The 15,291-nt window shown below is 39.7% G+C and overlaps 1 protein-coding gene and 1 long non-coding RNA gene across 3 annotated transcripts; one reads left to right on the forward strand and one right to left on the reverse strand.

The window, feature by feature from the left end:
- Nucleotides 1-200: 200 nt before the first annotated feature.
- Nucleotides 201-4,969, reverse strand: LOC128753304 (uncharacterized). The gene is made up of 3 exons (XR_008413838.1): nucleotides 4,687-4,969; nucleotides 4,168-4,284; nucleotides 201-2,439 (listed from the first exon to the last, which is right to left on the reverse strand). It is a non-coding gene; the product is annotated as an uncharacterized LOC128753304 (long non-coding RNA).
- Nucleotides 4,970-6,633: 1,664 nt separating this feature from the next.
- ak4 (adenylate kinase 4) lies at nucleotides 6,634-15,186 on the forward strand. Of its 2 annotated transcripts, none has more exons than XM_053854873.1 (5): nucleotides 6,634-7,123; nucleotides 8,444-8,557; nucleotides 9,945-10,117; nucleotides 10,958-11,076; nucleotides 13,441-15,186. In XM_053854873.1, exons 1-5 carry the CDS (start codon nucleotides 6,982-6,984, stop codon nucleotides 13,565-13,567), a joined length of 675 nt encoding a protein of 224 aa, XP_053710848.1. In that variant the 5' UTR covers nucleotides 6,634-6,981; the 3' UTR covers nucleotides 13,568-15,186. The 2 variants fall into 2 exon arrangements, with proteins under 2 accessions (XP_053710848.1, XP_053710842.1); XM_053854867.1 differs by having other exon boundaries at nucleotides 6,636-7,123; nucleotides 8,438-8,557.
- Nucleotides 15,187-15,291: the final 105 nt, after the last annotated feature.

The raw sequence follows: 15,291 nt of genomic DNA on the forward strand, positions 1-15,291 counted from the left end.
ATCTGGATCATCACATCCATAAACCTCGTCGGTTGTCTTCCCCTTCTCCTTTTGCGTGGTATTTCCATTCCTAACAGCTCATATTAGCCTGGTTCCTCTTTGTATTATTTTTAATTGATCTTTTTAGGGTTACTCGTGTGTGGGTGTGCCATCGTAGCCAGCTGTAGAAACAAAAAAAATCCAGCCAGATTCTGTTTATCATGAGCCCATTTATTTATCTATTTCCTTATTTACATTAGAGGTTCTCCCAACTGACAGATACAGGAGCTGAGGCAAGAGTCGGTCGAGTTGAGAGATCCTTTTGAAAGTTGGGGAAGGCGACTGATTTGGACACAAATTACAAATGCTCCATCACACAACCCATTAATGCACACAATGTAAACAAATAAATTGAATCGCTATCGGCTGTTGTAAGAAACTCAGCGGACAAGAGCCACAGAAGCACAGGAAGAACACAAAGCCCCACCCAGAAACCACCACTTTCAGATAAAACATGATGACATGGAAGAAAATATTCCAACTTCTCCTTACAGAGCCATTAGCTCTTGCCCTATCAAGACATTCTCACCGGTTTCAGTGTTGAGAATCAAGGCTTAGTTTTCAAATATTTTATTTTTACAAGTTATAGTTCATATTATATCCATCATTTGTTTGCGGCAGACCAGAGTCTGTCCTAACAAAGTGAAGCTGAGTTGGGGGAACCCCTGTATTGTTTGCCAGTCCACATTAGGGCACTTAAAGACAGACCACCACACACACAAACCTGTGGAAAATTGAGTAGAAACATTGAACCTCTTCATACTTTTGGAATACGAAAGTTACCAGGGTGCAGGAGAAAAAAGTCTGGCAGACCACCAAAAAATATAGATATGATATGACTCCAGGCTGCAGTTCTCACCACATCTGTGGTCCTATACAATTAAGTAGACCTGGATGAAGTAAATGGAACAAGTGTAGGCAAAGATGAAAAGGGACAAGAGAGAGGTAAATATGGACAGGATGTTGAAAGGAAGATTATGAGGTGGTAAGGGAATGAATAAATGAAATCTAATCTAAATACAGACGATGATTGAGACAGGAAAGAGGGCAAGACGTAGGGTGGATGAAGTGAGGAATAGGGATGGACCAAAGGATGTGGAACGAAAGGTAAATGGGTGCAGCAGGTAAGGACTATAAGGGGAGGATGAATCAATCAAAAACATTTGTCTAACATCAAGTTTAATACAGTTGTTAATAATGCTCATATAGCGAACTTCACCCTGGTGCCCTGTGTCCTCAATGTTAACCCATGCAGCTGGGATAAGAAGATGTACGAGTCAACAAATGCACTTTCTGTCATGTCATTGCATGAACATGCGTCCATAGAGATGACAAAGTAAAATAAAATTTCAAGACAAATACGTAGATTTTTATTTTGATGACCCTATATGTGAACCTTGCTCGTATTAAAACGCGTTGTGCATTACATAATGTGACTTTAAACATTATTTATGTACTAAGACTAACGCAGAAATTTAGCGCCATCTGCTGACTCTATTGCGTCAAACATTTGGGTGGAGTTTTCTGTTTCACGTGAATATTTTGATCATTATTAACGCGTAGTTTTTTTTAAAGCACATTTTAAAGTGAATGATACTCTTGGGACACACAACGTCCACCTTATGGCTCGTACCTCACACAGCTTTGTATTCATGCATTGTATTTTGTTGTAATTCCTGATCATAACTGAATATGCGATTCTTAAAGCCTGACTGCAGTCGGGTGGACATTGGTAGAGTCAATACCTTAGCGGGCGTCTTTCAATGTGGGGGAGCACAACATCCATTCTGAGTCTCTCCCTCAGGACTCTGCTACTACATGCTACTGAGATCTGTAAAGTAAAGTTGTTGCTTGTTTCTTCTTTTTGCCAACTACCCAAAGCTCATGGCCATTGAGGGAGAAGGAAGTCCTTTAAACATTATGCAACAAAATTGCATAAAACGTATTCAAGAAATGACACATTTGTCTCAGGGTTAGTTAAAGTTAACTGACATGTTTTGGCTGTTAATTCCTGAATCATCATGATTAAAGATATTTCATTACTAACAATTGAAGGAAACTAAACTTAGTTGATTATAATAAAATGGCCATTAAAGATTTACAGATAAATATTTAAACAAAGCCAAACAAGCAAAAAAGAAGAAGAAGAAACAATAAAAGAAATCAACTTTCAAACTGTCAGATAATCCGTTTATTAATTAGATGTTACCGTTAACCGTTGGTAAAGGTAACCGCTGTCGACTCCATGCATCCGTTCCACCAGTGTCAAGATGGCAGCCATCCTTCAGTTATCACAGTACTGTACCTTCGATGTGGACAGCATCAGCACCGTGATAACTGAACCAGGGCAGCCTGCCACATCTAGAAGGCGCTCGCGTCACTCGTCTTTCCCCCAGGGATCTGTCAAAGATTTAAGAAAGTCAATCATAAGATGCACAACACTGGACATAGAAACATGGCCAGTTCTTCTTCTACTGCCTTTCACACCACATTTCCTTATAAACAAGTTTACAATTTATCAAAACAAGGCTCACGCCTTTTAACTAAAGACTTCTTCCTCAATTACACAATCTGGTCTTTATCGTCAATGACAGTACACTTTGTCTATCACATGTCACCATCACGTCACATGACCTCCTGCATGAACACTTCAGCTGCTTTTAATGGTTCGATAATGTTAAAAGGTATAAATAAACAAAACACTATTTTACATTGCATACGAAAATACAGCTCATATCAACAAACAATATAGATGAAAAAAAAACATTCACAACAAAAAGGGCAATTTCATTATAATTATATATTATAATATTATAATATTCATAATAATAACAAAAACAAAGCTCATGTGCCACTCCCTTACTAGTGCAGTCTTGATAATTTGCAAAAATGAATCATAATCTTGAATGCCAAACATAAATATCAGCAATATAAACAAGCATTAAGAAAGGATAAGAATCAAAGCAGGATAATGGCCATTAAAGAACAATTAAACGTAAAAAATAAAGGTCATAAATGTCATCTACTCTAATCAAATCACCAACATAAAGTTCTATGTCATACGTGCGTCGCCCTCTAACGGGCTTCGCTATTGGTTTAACCACTCCGAGGCTCCGCCTCGCGATACATGTGTCGAACTCCGACACATGACGCGGTCCCAGACAGGTAAAACAACGGTCATGTGAATCCCCTTCGTCCAGTAAGTACTCACAAGAAGCGCACGTTCTCTCCATAACACCCGATGGCGATAATCCACAACGGAACAGTTCAAAGGCTGAGTTTCCAAAAGGAGACGAATGGTGATGAACAGGGGGATTTATGGGGAGAGGTGGAGCCTTCCTGGGTGGAGAGTTAAGCCAATCAGTTCTCAGGCGCGAGGCGGAGCCTCGGAGTGGTTAAACCAATAGCGAAGCCCGTTAGAGGGCTCCGCACGTATTCATAGAACTGAAGTTACGTTCAGTAACTATTATATCATCATCATCATCAGTTTCACTTAAAATCATATAATTTGTACAATTTCCACAGGATTAAATTGAAACAAATAGTTGACAATAACAACTACAGAAACATCAATATTGACACGTACTTGAACAGCATTACAGCCGAGACGTCGCAACTGAAACTGCAATACAACACGCTTTTGAATCCTCTAGATGGCAGCACTCCAGTCCCGAGTCCAAAACAACGTTAATATTAACCGTAACAACCAGATATCCCCTTTTTTCATCCCTGTCAGAATCTAGAGTGTCAATTTGTGTCCATTTTGACCAAACGACAGAAACATTTGTCATCACTTTGAGTGCATATTCCTGAGAAGGAGTGAGTTGAGTTTTTTTCAAAGGCAACTCAACCAAGTAACTGCGAGCGCAACATTAGTGGACCCTTATTGAATGAGATTGTTGAGGGGAAATTTCAGGCCGCACAACTTTGCTGAAGTTAGCTCAGCTCAGCAGGAGCAACATCTTAGTGAGAGCAGAATGTTAGAGAGATGACTGGAAGAAACAGGGGGAAATTTGGGGACTCCCCTACTGAACCTACTGGGTGTTATACATATATGGAATGCAACAATCTCTCATACAAAACATAAAACATACCGTTTCGGTATGTTTCTCACTGGATTCTACCCACCACCAGACTGAGTGACGTCACACTTGTTATGATTCCTCTCCGGAGTGCTGACGTCACGGCTCCTCCTCCTCGGCCCGCCCTCTGCACTTCATGTAAACAACTCCATTTACCTCGCCTCTGCCAAGTGTTGCCAAAAACATTCTCATGTCAGACTTAGAAAGGAAGCAAAAATGTACAATAAGTTGACGACAACTGTCTGTCCCGGGCGAACACGCGTTTTTGAACAGAATATTATAGTAAAACGACGTGGACAGGAAAATAATCCTCAAAATGTTGCTTATTGCAAAGATTTGTAGACACGGTATTTCATTTATGTTTCAGTATATAACCAGATTTATGATTTTTTTTATCATGAATGTGTTTAAAACGCGTGTCTTGTGTTGCGTTAACGCCCAACATTGCACACACACCCCTTTCCTAAAAACAAGCAGCGTGCAACATGAAGCCTTTTTCTAATACTTGTTTTCAAGTTCATTTCACCTTGCATTAGTTTCGAATAGAAACAATCGCAGGACTTACCTGACATTCCTTCCGTGTTTACAACGATATTTGTCATGACGCAGCAAGAGCACACAGCGCAACGTGATTGTCGCCATTTTTGGTTGTTATTGAATTCTCCAGCAGCCATGTGACTGAGAAAAACGGAGTGTCATGAAAAAGATAACCATTCGAGTCCTCGGGAAGTGGAGACGTCAAGCAGTCGAAGGGTTAAGGCTAATGAATGTTAATCTTTCCGAGTTGTTTGTCTGGTGGATTAGTCTGCTTTCTCCACTGACCGGAGCTGGTGTTTGACAGCTCCGGGTCGCTGCCGCCGCCGTATGATTCGCAACAAGTACTCTCACTGTTTATCCGCTCCCAAATTTATTTCAGTCAAGACTTTTGCTCTCGGTCGCCAGGGATTTTACCAATAATGGCAACCTTTTCTTATTCTTATTAAAATTACCTTGCTGAAAAAAAGAACAAGGTAATATATATATATATATATATATATATATATATATATATATATATATATATATATATATATATATATATATATATATATATATATATATATATATATATATATATATATATATATATATATATATATATATATATATATATATATATATATATATATATATATATATATATATATATATAAAGGTTAGTTTTGGTCCGTGCATTTTATAGGCATAACAATAACAACATTTTTTCATGGTCAGTTGAAATCTGAACACATCAATCTATAATTTATTCTTGGCCCAAAACCATCCATCCCTTCATCTAGCTATCATTTTCTGAACCTAGGTGACTTTGCTTAAACAATTTTGGTGTAGTTCATCCATCTGTTTATTATGTGTTTATAATATTTATTCTTCTATGTCAATGTAAGTATGAGGAACTAAGAACTAAACCATTTTGACAAAACCATTGAAAATTGACACTACATCTTCTTCCTTTGTTGCAATGCCTCCTTGAGACCATCATTACAACCATGTATGCACATTTTAACATACACACAGTTTGACTTGCATTCCAAACATGACAAATAATATCGCTGTCAGGTTTGACAGATTACATTGTTACAGTACAGTAAATACAGTAAATAAGTAAATACAGTAATCCACACTGCTTCCTTCGACTTGAATATTCATTACAGCAATAGTACTAACTTCTACACACTAATTTGTTGGTTTCAAAAACATTTGTTCTTCTCTTGATTGTTACCTCTCAAAGCCCCTCAATATCCTGTATCCCATTATTCGCATATAAAAGAGTAATGGACGTTTGACCAAACTTGTTGTTGAGGTCCATCTTGTTGAGTCCAGAATACCCCATGATGGCCAAGACGGCCTCCACAGACTCCTTGGTCATAGGGTATTAAACAGTACACTCAATGCTCACCACTGCTCTTCTTTACTCTGCCTTGCTATCATCTTGGATGCAGCTGATGGTAAACTCTTCCAAAAAAAAAATGTAGTGACGTCTCTAGAACCATCTCAGTACTGAGTCATCACCCTGAGACCAAAGTTTTCTGTCTGTAACTAAAGGACATTTGCATTCTGAAGATTTAATTTCTATTAAATGAAATGTGCGTTTGGTGTATAATGATCTTGTATACAGTTTAGTTGTATAGGGAAGTGCATCATTCAATTCAGTTCAAATTAACCATGTAATCGATGATATATAGTCAATATCATTTTAAATTTAAATCAATTATAGTTGTATTTCTATGTACAAAAATGACAAGGTCTCTGTTGATATTTCACTCGTACTAACACAGCAAACGACACTAAATTGATGTTTGATTGTCGTTTTCATGGGAGCTTACATAACTGCACTTGAAGCCTTTTTCCCCAACTGCCCCCCTCGTGGCTCGTAAATAAATGATAAAACTACAATTACGCAGCGCTTCTCTGCGAGGTAAAACTACAAACACCAGATCACCCTGCGCTGTCTTTTGCGAATCACTCGTCCGCATATTTTCTGGATGATGTGCGCAGGAAAAGGGCGTTGTGGAGACTCCCTCATTCATTCGCTGTCAAACACAAGAACGGCTGTGACCTCCTCACAGGAGAGAAGGAGAGAAGAACGAAAAGGGGGGCGTTTATTTTTCATTTGCGTGCTGGCTGCCTGGATCTGCGCGCACCGAGGGCGGACGCTGCGCTACGCTCCAAAGACTTGAGAGATAAACATCGTCTTTGAAGACTTGCCAAACATTTCAGATGTTTATTTGCCCATGAACAAGTTCAATTAGAAGTGAGCCTGATTGTATATCCACAGTGAAATCACAAACCGCATCACAGGGCAACGCGTAACTGTCTGGACATGGATAAGTTGTTCCGAGCTGCGATCATGGGTCCACCAGGATCCGGAAAAGGAACGATATCCAAGAGGATCGCGCAAAGTTTTGGGCTCCAGTATCTGTCCAGTGGTCACTTTCTGCGGGAGTGCATTGCAGCGAACACAGGTAAGATGCAGTTCCTCAACGGAGCTGCAGGGAGAGAGAGAGACGCCATGTTCACTGTGTAATTTGAGATCATTAAACGACCGCTAAACTTCAGCTCTGACTGTTTACGTGAGAAGAGGGTCACGCGGCTCCTGACCATTTCAATGATTACACTTTTGACTCGATTCATCAGTAACCTCTTGGTCTTGGATGGTAAACTGGTGGCCACACATTTCTATTCAGTGGTCGTTGACAGCATGGCCAGTAGGTAGAATCTCAAGTTGTCTCGAGTCATGGAGTTGGTCAGTTATTAACGTTTGAATCTCGTCTTTAATACTTGTACTGTCATGGCAATGATTTGGACGTAACTGTGTGACAACTACACAGAAATGTGAATCCACAGGTCACCACTGCATTGCTTCAAATATTGCTGTGTCTGAGGTCTGGCAGTAAAGAGGTCTAGATGTCCTCCAAAGGAGAGACATAATCGCCATCCCGCTGGGTCTGCTCCTGGGTCTCCTCCCAGTCGAGCAGTGGTTTTACTCCCAGTCTCTTCTGACGAATGGGCTTGAGTCTCTGCAAGAGAGTACAGGCTCTCGAAAAAGAAAATCCATTTCAGCTCAGAGCATCCCGCAGTATGACCCCTGAACCATTTCGACGTGTGCCATCTCAAGTTTGTCAAACGTTTCAAATAGTGATCCTGAATCAGTATAGCATGAATAGTTCATGGTGGTGTTTTTACAGTGTACTGGAAGGGAATAAAACAAAGTGGAAAACGCTAAGTTTTATAACAACAAGAGAAATTTGAATATTTGCAGTAACCAATTCCTCAACGTCCAAGCCTTGTGGAAAAAAAAGAAGCTTATCGTGACATGAAAGGTTGTGAACAATGACACTGGAATTCATGACCAAAAGCTAGAAATTGGTGAGTTATTATCATTAGCGTGAAGTGTCATACTTTCAGCAGAAAGAGTCTTACAGCTGGCCGCTGGCCTTGGATAGGCAAAGATGTACTGTAGAGTTATCTTAGTAACGCATGTCCCCAGTCATCTGGTGCCATGTTTGCTTGCAGCTAGCTTCAAGACTTTTGTCACAGCTACACAATAACGTTGCAAGGTAGTTAGGCCATGGCTGCTACACAAGACAGACACGTGGGGTGCAAGTACGGATTTGCTCTGAAAGAAATGTCTTAGGGAAGAGAATGTCTGGTTGTTATCTACTTTTGAAACATTAGATAGCGTTTTCAGTATATCTGCTTTCTGCTCTTGAAGATGTTTTCATTCCTTATCTCCCAACACACACTTCAACAAGCTGCATCCATGCACTGTGTGTCAGAACCAGGTCTGCAGGTGAAGACCTACGTGGAGAGAGGAATGCTGGTACCAGATCTCGTGATGACCCGACTGATGCTGCCCCGACTGGAGGAGCTGAGTGGCCACAGTTGGCTACTGGACGGTGAGAGATGTTTTTGTTTTGGGGATCATGGAGTCTTTTGTCTCTCCTAAAATTGTGTTGTTCATTCGTGAGCACTGTTCAGAGAAGCTGATTGGCTGACCCAGATTCCACCCCTAAACTCTTGTGTTGCCCACATCTGCACCCAACATCTGTTAGTAGTTTACTCTGAGGGGCTGAACACAGTAACTGCAGCTCAGCATGGGAGAAATGGAAGTAACTTCGATTTTGCTGTCTTGATGCATCTTACTCCGCTATCACTTCCAGTGTTGCCAATACTGCAGTCATACTGCTACTATTGCTAGCATTGTCACTACTACATCCACTGTTAGAACTGAATTTGTTAGCACTACTATTTTGTTCAGTGTTACTACTGATATTATTTCCCTATATTCATTCTTTCTGCTACTACTATTACTACTACTCCCGTTACTCCCACTGTCACCTTTATTACTACAACGAAATCAACAATAGTTACTATTAAAACTGTGACTACTATAATACTCGCATGCTCTGTTACAGTTATTGATAGTGCTTCCTCATTCACTAACTAACTTTTTTCTAGTTTTATGTAGTTGTTATTCTGGCATTGAGCTGATAGTTACAGTATCTAATGAAGGTACAAACACACAAAATATATTATATGACATTATACAGCTGCTCCAAAATTTGGGGACATGTATGACATTGATTTAAGTTCACATCAGCTCAGTGGCAACATGTGGTGAGCCTGGTGTTCTGTGAGCTAAATCTGGTGCGGTTTAAATATTGACAAGGATCCGAGGTCAAACATTGATGACACAAAGTGATCAGGATTACACCAGTTTAAACTTTGAAACATAAATAAAACCTGTTCTGGCTGATTTCAAGGTTAGGTACACAAACATGATGGTTGATCTCATGATCCAGACATTTCTTTCTCAGCTGCTAAACATGTCCTACAGCAGTTTATATCACCCAGTTTACATGCTTTTGGGAGCTCTAAGCTTTAAAGAGAACACAGAGAAGAAAATGAACAAATGATGACAATTGGAAATTATGATTGGTTTTTAAAGTTCTGCTTTTTGCACCACGCCCACACAACTTTGCATGTGCCAAACACAGAATTTCCTCCTCAGTTCAGCCTGAAAACACAGCGCTTCACTCCCCTAAAAGGCCTGCTGTCAGTTGGTCTTTCGGATATGGCACAGATACATGGCCGATATTTGTATTTCCCTCTCGCTATCTTGAAATCCTTGGTTTTATAGAATAGAAATGACAAAACAAAGCAAGATCTAATTCATCTCTTCATGAGCCACTTCTGTCAGTCTGGCTACGCATCATCTTATTTTTAAGCAGTATTGGCTTCAAGAGAAACCCCCGTTGGTGAACCACTTTACTCTGTCTGCAGGTTTTCCTCGGACACTCTCGCAGGCTCAGGCCTTGAACAGCTTGTACCAGTTGGACCTAGTCATCAGCCTCAATATCCCCTTCGAGACCCTGAAGGACCGACTGAGTGACCGCTGGATTCACCCGGAAAGTGGGCGAGTGTATAACATGGGATTCAACCCTCCGCGAGTGCAGGTAAGGCATCAACAGTGATGCCATCAGCATGATGAAAATGTTGGACATTGAACATTGAGGTTTGGCCTGCTGGTTTTATTTGTCTGTCGTGATATGTTGCCAGTGTGGTCTGAGAATGTTGGTTAAATCATCAGCAAGAAGCCCGAGAGCACTCTCAACAAGTTGACCCTTTTTTAAAAAGTTTCTTTTCCACAAAACTCACCATTGGTTACTGATCCTGAAGGAATATCTAAAGCCTCATTTATTATGCTGTACAAACTTACTTTTGTTAATATACGTTCTGAACCACTGATCTCATTTTCACTTCTAAGGTAAAATACTACTACGACCACTACTACTACTAATAATAATAATGACAATAATAAAAATCATAATTGAAGCGTCTGCTCTGACCCCGCCCTCCTCCTTGTTAGACCGAGCCGTGGCTGAGACTGTCTGCTTTGCATCAGATCTGAGATGTAATGCGTGATTGATGTGAATTTAATTAACATGTGCTGTGTATAAGCATTGAACAGCACACAGACACGTTGTGCCTGTCTCTACAGGCACGCCTGGAAGTGAGAGTGTGAGAGACACAACCGAGGCAAGTCTCAGTCACCGAACCAGTGTTAACCTCAAAAGAGGTCATATCAGCTGTCAGATTTTAGCTTCCTAATATAAACATATCCAGTCATGGAGAATTTTCTGACAACAGAGACAGACTGACATTTCAAAAGACACTCAAATCCCTTCAGTACAGTACATTGATTCACTATGGCTCGCTAAGAAAATTATCTAACATGAGAGTAGATATGAAAAGACTGAAAAACAATCTAATTCCATATTACATTTTTCAATCAGGGGAAGGATGATATCACCGGGGAACCATTGATTCAGCACGACGACGACAAACCGGAGGCCCTGATGGCTAGACTGAGACACTACAAAGACGTAGCCAAACCTGTCATCGACATGTACAAGTCAGTACTTTTCTCTGATAACAGAACTCTTTTTAATGACTTTGCATATTTTGTGCGAGTTGTGTCTGTAGATGGCATTTAAATGAACCATGCTTGTATCTCCCACATTCTGAATCATTAAAATACCTTATACAGTGGTACCTCGGTTCTCGACCACAATCCGTTCCAGACGGCCGTTTGATTTGTTCGAAATCTGAATGGATTTTTCCCATTACAATGAATGGAAAAAGAAACAATGCGTTCCAAGCCTTAAAATAGGCTTTTGTAGGAGTGAATGTAGAGTGTCTGCTGCAGGTGCGCTGTTCCTCTATGTGTGTGGCCGCTGCATGTGGGAGGGGTTGCCGTGTCCAGCTCTGAATATGTGCTTCTGTGCAGTTTGGCTGTGACAAAGTCATAAACCAAGTCACGCTCTGTCCCAGACTCGCCTCAACCCTGTCCCAGCTCCAGCCCACAACAGGACATCAAACCCTGGAGTGCGCGCTCCAGCCTTGGAGGTGTGGAGAGAGAGCACCTCCCCTGTGACACTCTACCACGGTCCAGTGTGGAGACAGGAAAGGTTTTACACCTCAATATGAAGAAAAAACAGTCAGTACATGTAGCTAACGGGACACGACTGCATACAGAGGCTGCGTTATACACAATAACAAAGCGTGTCGTGGGTCAGCTGATCGGTCCGTGCACGTTATGGTTTTTCCGGCTTATTTCGGGGGCATTCAAGTTCTGGATTTTCGTTCGAAATCCGAAGCAAAAAAATCTTGAAATTTTTGTTCAAACTCCGATTTGTTCGAATTCTGGGACGTTCGAAAACCGAGATACCACTGTATCTTGAAAAAATGTATAATTGAACATGATCAAACTAACAAGCAAATTATACTCTCCCAATCAGCACTGCATTATGATCTGTGGCATAATGTGGTCCAAATCACCTTTGACTATAAGGAACGAGGGAACATCCAGTAGCAGTAGACTGCCATTCGTGACAGCAGCATTAGAAGTCAACCACAGTGTGATGACTCTCATGTGCCCGTCCTGGGGTTTAAATTAGCTGAGGGGCTCCATGTATTCTGAACCACCCAACCACCTGTGTGCCCTTCAGTTCTGTCCACCAAATCTGTCCAATTTTTATATATATATATATATATTTATATATATTTTGTTGTATGTTTCCCTACTAATTTGCTTTTAAAGAAGATGCAGAGTCATGTAATGTCTAGACCAAAATACTAATAGTAATAGTAACAATAACAGAGTTATATATGTTATAATAATCACAGAGAAAAATAGCTCATTTTATATTGCTTGATTCAAAAAACTTTCTTTGATTTTGTTTTTTTATTTTTAAGAAAACAGTGATAATATATATGAGTTGAAATGTATTTTGTCGACTTATTTATTATGGCGGTCCCCAACCTTTTTAGCTCCAAGGACCAGGTTTACTTCCATGGACCGGCTTTTAAGGCGCATAGCAGTAAAATAGAACAACTCAGTATGACTCTGTTCTGTTACACAGCCACATAAAACAGAGTTACGGTGTTAAGGTAACATAACAAAAATTGGCATTGGGAGTGGCATCACTCTCAACAATAAACTCGGTTACGGTGACGTGAAATTAAAACGAATGGTTCCCATGATGCTCTGCAGCCCTGTGAACCAATCAAATCTACAGGACTCTGTTTTGAACCAGCTGGCGTGTTTGGACAGGAAAAGGACTGGTTCGCAACCAGAAAAGGTGGTTCGCGGCTGGAACCAACAAGCACACTGTGGCTGATCAGTTCTGGCTACTCAGCTGACAGGCGATGATGGTGGAGTTGAACACACGAGAAGCAGAAAAACCGGAGAAGAAGTGGGAACACATGGACGAAACAAACAAATTTGAGTGCCTTAAGTTCAATAAAATACCTGTTGTTTGACCGTTGTGACATGAGAAGACAGTCTTAGCGAAATGAAGCTTGTTTGCCCGTAAATAGTCAGCACAAGGATTGGTTGATGGGCTGCAAAGCATCATGGGAATTGTTTATGTTTATGACAACTCACTACAACTGAGTTTATTGTTGGGAGTGATGACACATCACATCACAATCCACGCTGACATTATGATGCTGTAACTTGGTCGAAGTCATCCGCGCCGCTTATATGGAGTCATGGAAACTGCGACCAACTTGTGTGCATGTCTTCACTAATTTGCTGTAATGTATTAGCCCTGCTCCCGCAGCCCAGTACTGGTCCACGGTCCGGTGGTTGGGGACGTCTCATTTACTGTACCATTGAATTAAGCATTCCACTTGGATAAGTCTCAATACTTACGGATGAGTGAATTTGGAATGAGCTTAAATGATTTGAAATGTAACATCTATTCCCCTGCAGGTCACAAGGAATCCTGCATTCTTTCTCGGGCACCGAAACGGACCGTATTTGGCCTTACATCAACTCTCTTCTCAGCAGCAAGATGCAGGCACAGCCTTCTGATGTTTGCCAGCCACAGACACCCTGAGTCACTCTCCTCCTTGATAATGGGTTCATTATTTGTGCTTCCTTGAAAGGTTTGACATAGAATGGGGTGGCTGTGTATATACATGTCTGAGGTCAAATTTAGTTACTGTTGTGTACATCTTGTCTGATCTGAAGAGCTCTGCAAATAATAACAAGCTATCTAGCATTCATGTTGTTCAGTTTGGTCTTGCTGTTGCAGCAGAGGGGAATCTCAATGAAATCTTTTCAAAAGTAGCTCAGTTTCACATACCTCCTTGTTTAATTCTGCTGGTGCTTCTTTGCATCTGGCATCCGAAACAGCCTACACCAGGTGACAGGTGGCATGGCATCAATAACGTGGGAGACAGTGTTTAATAAGCACAATCAGTTTAAATTTAATATCTTGAAGAAGCAGTTGAAGAAGCTGACACTGCAACAAAACAATCATTATGCCGGTGGTTTAAAATTAAATATATAGGCAAACACATTAACAACATCATGAGTCTGTTAACAGGTGCTAACATGAAATTTAAGTATGTTTTTGTTTTGGTTTTTTTTTTATTATTTGAGACCAGTTACCTAATAAGGAAACAAACAAAAACAAAAAATGTTTGATGTACATTCAGTTATTTTAATATTGTTACAACTTTACAAAAATGTTACAATGACATTTTAATTAATCATAATCATAGTTAGCGCTACAAAATAGTAAATATGGAAGTTCATTTTGTATTTTCCAACTGATTGAGTCATTTTGCTATATTTGAATTGATGAACTTTTGTAATTATTATGGTATTTTGGTGATTAACAAAAATGTATACATGGCCACTATATCTTATAAAAAAAGACAATTAATTAAAAGACAGTCGTTTATAAGGCAAGACTACGATTGAAAAAAAAATGTAATGATTTCTCGAGACAACTCTTAGGAGAAACTGGCCATTAAATTTCACATTTGCAAAACAATTGCATGCATACTAAAGAAGCAAAACTTGTAATGTATTTTTTAGTGTGATGTACTTGTTTTTTCAATTCAATCAAATATTGAAATGTCTAAAATCAATCATGTGATTCAACAATTTAAGAAGAATATAATAATAATAATAATAATAATAATAATAATAATAATAATAATAATAATAATAATAATAATAATAATAATAATAATAATAATAATGGGCAAAAACAATAGAAAAGTAGAGATGATGAACAAACCAAAACTCATTTGTGAACAGTGTTTTGACAGATGTATCAAACCCAAATTTCCTCGGAGAGAGGCTCAACCTCACTTGGAAAGCTGTGCTTGGGCTTTTAGCTGGGATCACTACCAATACACAGGATGTGTTTAGTGCCTTTACTGTTCTACTTCAGTTAAGCAACATTAAGTCCAAGTTGTTTTGGAAAACCTTTCTCCTGGGAGAATGGTGGGATGATGTTGAGCTTACTTGTGTTCATATGTATGTGTGAGCTTGTGAAACACATATGTATTGCGAGCAGTGATGAATGTGAGGAGCAGCCGTTAGAGAGTTACTGGAAGTGGAAATGATGACACACTAAACTGCTGTGTTGGCACTGTGGCTGTTGTTATGTTTTTTGAAATGTGGCTGTTGAGCTCACTGATTAAAAATGTTAAAATTTCACTCTCACAATGTAAGATTTTTTTTCACCTTGCTTGTCAAGACTGTCGTAAAATAGCATTCTGTTGTTAAATTAATTGGGAAGAAACTGCACTATCGTGTAGGCTT

This window comes from Synchiropus splendidus, chromosome 1, assembly GCF_027744825.2.
Source record: "Synchiropus splendidus isolate RoL2022-P1 chromosome 1, RoL_Sspl_1.0, whole genome shotgun sequence".
Taxonomy (NCBI): domain Eukaryota; kingdom Metazoa; phylum Chordata; class Actinopteri; order Syngnathiformes; family Callionymidae; genus Synchiropus; species Synchiropus splendidus.

Excerpts from the sequence above, each read along its gene's own strand:
- ak4 (XM_053854867.1), top strand. The coding sequence starts at position 6,982 with ATGGATAAGTTGTTCCGAGCTGCGATCATGGGTCCACCAGGATCCGGA. Across the intron at positions 7,124-8,437 it reads GTGCATTGCAGCGAACACAG|AACCAGGTCTGCAGGTGAAG; the intron begins GTAAGATGCAGT and ends ACTGTGTGTCAG. Across the intron at positions 11,077-13,440 it reads CCTGTCATCGACATGTACAA|GTCACAAGGAATCCTGCATT; the intron begins GTCAGTACTTTT and ends ATTCCCCTGCAG.